Source organism: Giraffa tippelskirchi, chromosome 5 (genome assembly GCF_054371585.1).
Source record: "Giraffa tippelskirchi isolate mGirTip1 chromosome 5, T2T-mGirTip1v1.2.pri, whole genome shotgun sequence".
Classification (NCBI taxonomy): Eukaryota; Metazoa; Chordata; class Mammalia; order Artiodactyla; family Giraffidae; genus Giraffa; species Giraffa tippelskirchi.
The window spans coordinates 30122716-30132191 of record NC_137279.1 but is presented as its reverse complement, the minus strand read 5'-3'; the positions used below and the strand labels follow the sequence as shown (position 1 = coordinate 30132191).

Genomic DNA, 9476 nt, shown 5'->3' with positions numbered 1-9476 from the left:
CTGAGTGATCACAGTCTGCCGCTTCCTAACTTCTCAGGGCTGGGGGCGGGGTGGGGATTGTGGCAAGGGGAAGAACCCAAAGAGCAATTAGGGCTCTGTCCGCATCAACCCCTGGTCTGGGAGCCTTGCACTTCCCCATGACTTAGAGACAGGAGGGCTCAGGTGATGAAGGACTAACCACAGGGAACCATGCAGAGCGAGGGACAGACAGGTGTTAGGAAAGTACCAGGTGATGTCTCAGCTTACACAGGAGTCAGGCTTCCCTGCATCCCTCCTGCCTTATCCCCTCGCCCATGACCCCTGTGGTCCTGCTTCTGACTCAGAAGGCTCCCTGCAGACAGAACCGGCCAACCGGCCCCATTGCCCTGGGGGGTGCAGACGCTGTCTCTCCCAGCCCGCTGACTCCTCGAGCTGCCCATAGAGGCCAGGACCCCCTCCACCAGCCTCACCACTGTGAGGACAGGAGGGCCCCTCCCACACAGAACACAGCCTCCCAGGGAGCAGGGTGGGGCCACAGCTGCAGCCAGCTCTGTTCTCCCATCCCTGCATGCGGTATCAAGTGACCAACCCCTGCCTACTGTGGATCCCACCCTGCTGGCCTCTTTCTTTGCCCATCTTGTTTACACAGACGTTCAGAACAAAAGTTTAAAAAAAGAAAAGGCTCACCCACATGTAGAAAAAGGGCATCATTTTATCAAATATTGACAATTCCCAGTGGTCTGAGGAACCTGTGTCTGTGTCTATGCTCAGGGGGCCACTGGAGGAAGGGCACTGTGGCCAGAGGTGTTGGCATGGGGGCTGGCCGCAGGCCATCCACCCGAAGTTTCCTGGCCTCCTGGGAGGGACCAGTCTTCCCAATTCCAGTGAAACTCGGAATTTTGTTTGGGGCAGGAAATGGGAGGTGGCTGCAGTGGGCTTTACCACTGCAAGGGGCAGACCGACCTCAAGACCAGCAGAGGGACCAGCCTCGCGCAGAGATGTAGTCTGGAGACTGGACTGGAGAACAGACCTGTTAGGGACAAGCACCGAGCCCCTCATCCCTACCCAGAGCCAGAGACATCGAAATACACTTTTTGGCAGTTGTCAGCAGAGTCCCCCAGGAAGGAGAGGCAGGGAAGGTGAGCCCCCCAGAGGACGGACCCTGGATGCGCATCCTCAGCACAGCTCCGGAGGGCTCCCCACTTCACCGGCGCAGCCCAGGGGTCCTGCCTCCCAGGCCAGTTGGTGGCTGGGAGGAAGCAGCCGTCCAGCGAGGCTTCCCGGGCCGCCTGGCCGGAAACTCCGCCCTCTCCGCTCTCAGCGTCTGTAGCACCGGGGCAAGGGGTCCGGCCGTGTCCTTCCCACTCAGTTGGCCTCGCTCTCCGTGAACTCCTCTTTGATGGACTGTTTGCGGGACTTGCAGTCCGGGAGGTCGAAGCCGAAGTCGGCCCACTCGTCGGGCCCCGCGCCCCCGGCGGAGCCCCCGCGGTTGGGGATGGTGATGGTGTGGCGCACGCGGAAGTGCACGGCTTCCATGACCCGCTGGCGCTGCAGCTCCCCCGAGCCCCCGATGGCGATGGTGGCCGCGTTGCTGCTGGAGCGGATCAGCTGCTGGGCACCGTAGTCGTGGCTCTGTTTCAGGTCCTGGAGGCCCCTCCAGATGGTCATGCGGTACTGGTCGGGGATCTTCAGGGCCCCCAGGTCCTGCAGGAGCAACCGTCAGGCTCTGCCCTCCCCCCACCAGGGATACCACCTGCCCTGCACAGCCACTGGGGGACCAGGAGGGAGGAGAGGAGCCCTCACTGGGGGGGAAAGGGTAGGGGCACAGAAGTAGACAGTGCTGGATGCCCCTGTGCCTGGTGGTGGGGCACTGAGGTCATGCGGGCCCCTTAGGGCCTGGAGCCCGGGGCCCTGACCACAGTCAGAGTAACAGATGGAGCCCCCCCACACCAGGTGCTGGAGGACCCCTGCCTCCCAGCCTCAGGGCTGGTCCCCACCCCACCCCCACTTCAGGACAAAGCAGAGCCTCAGGTTCCTGTCACCCCACCCCCACCCCACCAAGCAAAGCATCAACTGGTAAGGCAGGGTTAACAGGCCCTGAGCTATTCTAGTGGGGCCACCAGGGACAGGTCAGAGAGGGTAGTGGACAGAGGACAAGGCTGCCCTCTGAGCTACTGGCCCCACTCCCTCTGGCAAACCCACATCCCTTGGCTGGGGAGGAGGCCTCTGTCCCAGGGTCGACTGTGGAACAGGTCCAACAGAGGCTCCAGGCCACTGAGGTGGAGCCTGGGATCCGGCCCACCGACAGCTGTGTCTCCCGGCCTCCAGCTAACAGTCATTACACTCAAGACAACTCCAGGCTGTACACTTTGCTAAGTCACTTCAGTCATGTCTGACTCTTTGCGACCCCATGGACCGTAGCCCTCCAGGCTCCTCTGTCCATGGGATTCTCCAGGCAAGAATACTGGAGTGGGTTGTCATTCCCTCCTCCAGGGGATCTTCCTGACCCGGGGACTGAACCCGTGTCTCTTACATCTCCTGCATTGGCAGATGGATTCTTTACCACTAGAGCCGCCTGGGAAGCCCTATGAGTGCTTGTTGCTGGGACTCTGGTTTAACCCAAAGACCAGCCCTGGCTGTGGGTCAGGGGTCAGGATGCCAAGGGTGGGGTGCTTTTAGCCCCGGACACCCTGGACCAGACGTTCAGTTGCTGTGGGTGAAAGGCAAGCAGTTTGGGCCTCAGTTCCCCACCGTGTAAACGGTGCTGAGCTAAACCAGCACCAGGTCCCTTCTGGACTTCCCCTTCTGGAATTTATCATGCCTTGGAGACAGCCCACTCCCAGATCAAAGGCCACAGGACAGAGACTCATGTCCAGGGATGAGGGACTTGGGGCAAGTCCTGTCTAGCCACGTGATGCTGGGTGTAAGCAAGTAGACTTGGCTACTTGCAGGAAGAAGGGTTTTCCAAACTCCCTAGCCCCCCTTACACGGGAAGACAGGAAATGGAAGGACTGCATCACAAGAGGAGAAAGTTCCCTGGCCTGCAGACAGGGCCCACGCTGGTCTGGGGGTGGGTTCTCCATGCCTGCCCCGCCTAGCAGTTACCTCTATCGTCAGGTTCTGCAGGTGGTAAATGTTCTGTAAGCCCTGGGAGGTGAAATACTCGATGCAGTTTGGACACCCCAATCCTGTTAGAAAACTGCAGAGAATTGGGGAAACAGAGCAGCATTAACTTGTAAAAACCTGGCTGTGTGGCCTATCTGGGTGGGAACCAGCCACCCCCAGGTCTCCCCACCCAGCCCATTGTGGCCACAGCTTCCGGCCCACGCTCACCTGGGTGCAGCCTCCAGGGAGCCCCTGGCTTTCTGTGCCCGCCTCCCGAGCACCTGCTGGAGGCTCACTACCCCCCTCCCTCTATCTGCTTTCCAGACAGCAGAGCAGGTACAGCACCAGCTGCAAGGGGCAGCAGACAGAGACCCCCACCTCGGGCTTGGGGCCAGGGGGGCAGGAGCCACCAGGGCTGAGGTTACTGGGTTAGTGGCAGCACGCAGCAGCGGCCCACGTACCTGACCAGGCTGGGGTCAGCATGGTAGGGAGGTGGCGGGGTACAGTGGGAACCCGAGACCATGGACTGGGAGCTGGGGCCACCATTCATCTCCCCGTTGGCCGGCAGGGTGTGGCTATGGTTGTTGAGTATCCCAGGGCCTGAGCAGAAAGCAGGTGAGAGAGTCAGAGGGGGGCGGGCCAGGCCAGGTGTCCCAGGCTGTGTGGGGGGGACTCGTAAGGCTCAGCCCTCCCCAAGACCTGGAGTAGACAGAGGGGACCGTGCCTCCTGCTCTCAGGCCAGAACTGCTGGAGGGCCCAGCCATCAAGAGCCCCGAGCTGTCCTGAGCTGGGCAGGAGGGTCTGGAGCCAGACTCCCCCACCCCCCACCCCAGCCACCCTGTCTGAGCCACTCACCCATGGGTCCCAGGTTGGGCCCGGCTGCTGAGCCGTGCGGGGGAGGCTGGCCCACCAGCTGGTTGACTGAGGGCAGCTTGTTGACGGCCCCATGGGCTTTGCTCATGGGCGAGAGGACAGGCCCGTAGGATGGAGGCTGAAGGTGGCTCCTGCTCAGAAGGGACAGCAAATCCGAGTGAAGCCCCCTGCCGCAGGGGCCTGGAGACCCCGCCTACACTGGGGTCAGAGCGCCTGCCTCCAGCCCAGCCTCCCTGCCTGACAGCGGACACACTCGCCACAGGCATGCTCAAAAGCAGGACCTGGGCAATGGGTAGGAGCTGGAGGGGGGCCGTTCTTGACCCTGGAACCAGACCTGTTCTTGGTGGGTCAGTGTCACCCCAACCACCCCTTCCTGGCCTCCACTCAGCAGACTTCTAGGCTGAGATGCTGCAGTTCAGGGAGGTTTCCTGGAGGAGGGGCACTGCCTGGTGCTGCTGTGTTTTCCCTGCTGGGTCATCCAGCCCCATCTTTCCGCACATCAGACAGGTGGGTGAGACCGGGAGGACTGGGGTTGAGGGTGGAGGTGGAGGGGCTGCACTCACGGCCTCTGCAGGAGCTGCTGCTGCTGCTGCCGGTAGGAGTCCACCAGCTGCTGGGGCACCAGCTCCATCAGCTCCAGGCTCTCCTTGACCTTCATCAGGATCTCAAAGTTCTCCCGGCCCCGCACCTGAGCACAGACAAGCGGACCCTCTGCTTGCCCGGGACATGTAGACACCGGCTGGCCCCAGACCCCCCCACCTCCTGGCGCAGGGGAGTGCCTCTCCTTTCTCAGGGCTCCCCAGCCCCTGCAGCCAGGGGGTCCCCTGGTCCTGCTCCCCTCTCCAGAAGTAGGTCTGAGCGAAGCTGGTGGGCTGGCCCCTTTCCATGCAAACCACACCCACCCCTTACTACCCCTGCATCTTTGCCACACTGTCCCCTCCCTCTTTTCAGAGCTCAGAAGATGTGGGGTACTGGGGCAGGGGGGCCCTGGACAAACATGGAGCTTCTAGGACAAGGAACTCATTCTTGCAGGACTCAAGGCAAGTCCTTGAAGGACAAACAAGCTCACGTCATGGAGACCAGTCCTAGCAAAGCAGGTGGAGGTTTATCTGTGCCGGGGTGGCCGCATCACACGGCAGCCTATACTCCCGGCTCGGTGATGTGCTGGGGCCACCAGGCCGTGGGATTCCTCCCACATGCTCCCTTGGGTGGGGGACTGCATTGGCCTGCACACTGTATCACTGTATCCATAATGAGCCCTCCTGCTCTGGGAGCTACATCAGTGGACCTGCTCCCTTTGTGGCTAGTCCAGCTCTCTGGGCCCTGGTTCTCCTTTCTGGGATCCACAGAGCTTGGGGTTTCAGCTGTCAGGGCATGCTGGATGGCACCTGCCACCCCCGGGGCCCTGGGTCTCCCCCTAGCACCGCCGTGCCCTGGCCTGGGCTCTGCAGCCGTGGGACTCACCTGAATGTAGTATATGTCATCGTCACCATGCCGCCTCTTCTTCACATTGGTGCCCAGGGCAGGAACGGTAGGGGAGCTCTGCTTGAAGGCTGGCAGGGGTCGGGGGCTTTGTGAGCAGGCAGGGAGGAGGTGGGGCACACGCAGGTGAGCCAAGCCAACCCCCTCACCCCACCCCGCCACCCGACCTGAGCCAACCTCCCTGAGGTGTCCCTAGTGTACAAGGCTGGAGACCAGTCACCCACTTGGATGAGCAAACTCTAGCGGCCACCCAGGCTGGACAGAGTGGACTAGGGGGGCGGGCAGCCACATGGGCGGGGCTCACTCTGTCCCCTGGACACAGGCTTGCATGTTTCCTGAAACTCTCCAGACCGGTCCAGCTTGTCCTGAGGGTAGCCTGGCTCTGACAGTCCGGAGCTTCCCTCCGCCCTTGCCCCTGCCCCAAGCCCCACTCACTGCGCTTGCTGGCGGTCCCGCTCTTGACAGCACTCTCGTTGAGGGCCTGCTGCTCACGGTAGTGGTCTTCATCTGCTTTGCGGTCTCGGCCAGGACAGGCACAGATGCGGCCCTCGAAGGACCGGCGGCCCAGCACCTCTCCACTGTCCAGGGCACAGCCAGAACCGTGAGTTCTAGGGGCCCACCCTCCCGGGGCCCACCCTCCCCACCCACCTCGAACCCCACGGGACTGGTCTTGATGGGCTCAGGGCTGAGAGAACAGCTGCTCCAGGACACCAGGTCTCCTGCCTCCCTCCCAGGGTGTTGCCTGCCCCAGAAGCCCCTGCAGCCCCTCCCAGCACATGGCCTGCAGGGCCCCTCCCCAAACTTGCCTCCAGGGCCAGTACCCCTCCTTGGTCATGGCTGTCTCCCCGGCAAGACCCCCAGCAGCACTGGCCCAAATCCCTGCCCTCCCACCCCCCCCACTCCCACCTCCAGCAGACTCACTCTCGCGCCTCCAGGGTGATGATGATGAGGATGGGCCGCCGGTTCATGCCCCCAACACAGCTGCTGTTGCACATGAAGTTGTACAGGATGGTGGTGAACTCTGTCCCCACCTGCACACAGGGAGGCAGGGAGGCTGTGGTGTCAGCAGGTGCCTCAACTTACAGGCGTGGGGGCTCCTGGGCTTCCAGGCACCCATCCCTCACATCTCCGGTGGACAAGAGGCTGCTGGGCGCTCTTGTCCTCTGCCATCTACCCACCCATTCACCATCCATCTACCTCCATCCACCCATCCTTCCACCATCCACCATCCATCTATCCATCTACTTCCATCCATCCATCCTCCCATCCATCATTCATCACCCATCCATTTATCTATTCACCATCTGTCTGTCATCCATGCATGTATCCATGCACACATCTATCTATCCATCCCTCAGCCCCCATCCATCCACCATCCACCCATCCATCTATCCATCTACCTTCATCCACCCATCCTTCCATCCATCCACCACCCATCCGTTAATCCACCCACCATCTGTCTCTCATTCATGCACCCAGGCGTATATCCATCCACACATCCATCCATCTCCCATGCCCCATCCATGCATGCATCCACTTGTCTGTCTACAACCTATCCAGTCACGCACTACACTGAGTGCCAAGTGCTGTGCTGGCTGTGGGAACCAAGAGAGCCAGGGTGGTTGACCCCACCACCTCCCCACCCCGACACAGGCTGGAGGTCACTCTGGCAGCTGGGTATGAGCACAGGCCCCTGTGGGCATAGGTGTGTGTTTTGCAGTGTGGGCTCTTCTGGGCACTGCTCTGGCAGAGGGAGAGACCAGAGCTGTATGAGTGGGCTCCATATACACTGGTTCCTGGGAGTTTGTGGACCCAGGACTCGTGACCCTGGGGCATCCTAGGACCACAAAACTAGGCAGTTGTCGCGGTCTCCCTGGGTCTGGAGGATGGCTTAGGAAACCTGGCTTTTCACAGAACTCCTAGCACGTGGCCGCCACCAGGCGGCAGGAGAGACCTGCTTTTCTGGCCAGTCCTAATGGTGACAGCGGGGCTGGAGGCTGAGGGCAGGGGAGGGAAGCCAGGGTGGAAACCCCTCCCAGGGCCCTGGTCCCACTGACATAAGGGCTGTTCCTTAGGGAAGCACGGGGGCTTCTGGGGAACCAGGTACAGGAATGAGGCCTGGAGTGGGAATGCCTAGAGGACTGGCTACAGCCCTGGGGGAGGGGTCTCAGATCCAGGGTCGGGGGGAAGTAGTGCTATGCCCCCGACTGCAGGTCTGTCCTCTTCTCCTGGGGGCCCCCTCACAACCCATTCCACCTGGCTGACTCCCCCTGACCTGAGTGCCTCCCTCCCCAGAACCCAGAACCAGGACAGGGAAATGGATGGCAGGAAGGGGGATGAAGGGCTGTGTTGAGGCTCAGGGGTCGCCAGGCCCACCCTGTGCTGTAGAGCTAGGGGTGCAGATGCCCAGAGAAGGCCGGAGGGGCTGCCCCCAAGCCGGGGTCAGGGCGGGAGGGACTGATGGACAATGAAGACGAGGGAGAAGCCCCACAGCTGGACACTGGGGAAGTGACTTGCGGGGCCTCTGCCCCACCCCCACCTGGCTCCCTACCTGCGGGGGCTCATAGGGCACCATGACGCTCTGCCGGCCAGTGGCCGGGTCATCCACGTACTGCGAGAGGTTGTTGCCCTCCACACGGATGAGGTGGCTGGCGGGAGCGGACTGTCCTGCCGAGAGGGAGGAGTCGCTTTAGAGAAGTGCCAGCCAGGGGCTGCACCCCTGTGCTGAGGTCATCACAGCTGACTTGAGGCCTCCCAGAGGGATGCAGGTGGCAGGCACCTCTCATGCCCGGGGCATCTGACCCAGCAGCCCTACCCTGCCCCCCCCCGCCCCCGCCCGACACCCAAGGCCCGGGGCAGAGCTGGAAGGACACAGGACTGGTGAGGTGGAGGCTGAGCCCACCTGTCAGCGCCCTCCCATTGGACCTGCTGGCTCCAAGTAGGAGGCCGGGCCAGCCCTCCCCTTCCCTCCAGGGTGCTGAGGGGCAGAGGAGGGGGCGGGGACACTCACCTTCATTGAAGTCCCGCCCGAGCTCATGGTTGGGGCAGCGCTTCACGACCTCGGTCACGTGCTCCGCCTTCTTATAGACGGGCATGGCACGGATGGCGGCGCCTGGGGGCGGCGGGGCGGACACCTTGATCTGGATGGGGCATGTCTTGGCAATTTGGCAGTAGAGCTTCTTCAGCAGTGGGGAGTACTGCAGGGGGTGGGGGTCGGGGTGAGGCTGGTCAGCCCAGCACCACACCCCCGCCCGCGGCACCCCGCCAGGAGTCCCTGCCCCAAGCCCTGGGATGACGGCCCTCGCTGGACACCTCTGGGCATCCTTCCCTCCCAGCTTCTCCCCAGGCCTACTCAGCAGGTGCCCTGAGTGCCCTGTGCGGCCGGGAGGAGGCGCTTTCTGTCTGGATCTCACTGGTTGGAGAAGGAGGTGCCATTAGGTCTGTTTTATGGATGAGAATTGGACCATAAAGAAGGCTGAGTGCTGATGAATTGATGCTTTCGAATTGTGGTGCTGGAGAAGACTCTTGAGAGTCCCTTGGATGCAGGATCAAACCAGTCAGTTCTAAAGGAAATCCATCCTGAATGTTCACTGCAAGGACTGATGCTGAAGCTGAAGCTCCAATACTTTGGCCACCTGATGTGAAGAACTGACTCATTGGGAAAGACCCTGATGCTGGGAAAGATTGAAGGCAGGAGAAGGGGATAACAGAGGATGAGATGGTTGGATGGCATCACTGACTCAATGGATGTGAGTTTGAGCAAACTCCGGGAGATAGTGAAGGACAGGAAAGGCTGGCATGCTGCAGTCCATGGGGTCTCAAAGAGTCGGACATGACTGAGCGACTAAACAACAACAGTAGCAATGGATAAGGACAGGAAAGTGAGAAGGAGCTGGTGGAGAGCAGGGCTGGGAGTCAGGTCCAGTGCCTCGAGCCCGTGGACCTTAAGCCTCCAGACCGTAGTGGTTTGAGGGGTGAGGTGCAGTGTCCCATGTCGAGTGTAAAAGCCTAGAGTCAGGTCTTCTGGCATTCGTGTA

General features: G+C 61.4%; 1 protein-coding gene across 9 annotated transcripts in view; it reads right to left on the bottom strand.

Moving 5' to 3' along the window:
- Positions 1 to 673: 673 nt before the first annotated feature.
- TP73 (tumor protein p73) overlaps positions 674 to 9476 on the bottom strand; it is a 75188-nt gene continuing 66385 nt past the window's right edge. For 6 of the 9 annotated variants that reach the window (XM_081493111.1, XM_081493110.1, XM_081493115.1 and 3 more), the window contains 10 exons: positions 8450 to 8636; positions 7991 to 8106; positions 6361 to 6470; positions 5875 to 6017; positions 5422 to 5510; positions 4521 to 4645; positions 3940 to 4088; positions 3546 to 3684; positions 3085 to 3178; positions 674 to 1683 (listed from right to left, as the gene is read on the bottom strand). In XM_081493111.1, coding sequence (XP_081349237.1) covers positions 1345 to 1683; positions 3085 to 3178; positions 3546 to 3684; positions 3940 to 4088; positions 4521 to 4645; positions 5422 to 5510; positions 5875 to 6017; positions 6361 to 6470; positions 7991 to 8106; positions 8450 to 8636 — 1491 coding nt within the window. In that variant the 3' untranslated portion in view covers positions 674 to 1344. The remainder of the gene's footprint in view (positions 1684 to 3084; positions 3179 to 3545; positions 3685 to 3939; positions 4089 to 4520; positions 4646 to 5421; positions 5511 to 5874; positions 6018 to 6360; positions 6471 to 7990; positions 8107 to 8449; positions 8637 to 9476) is intronic. The other 3 variants (XR_014054624.1, XR_014054623.1, XR_014054625.1) reach the window with 1 other exon arrangement.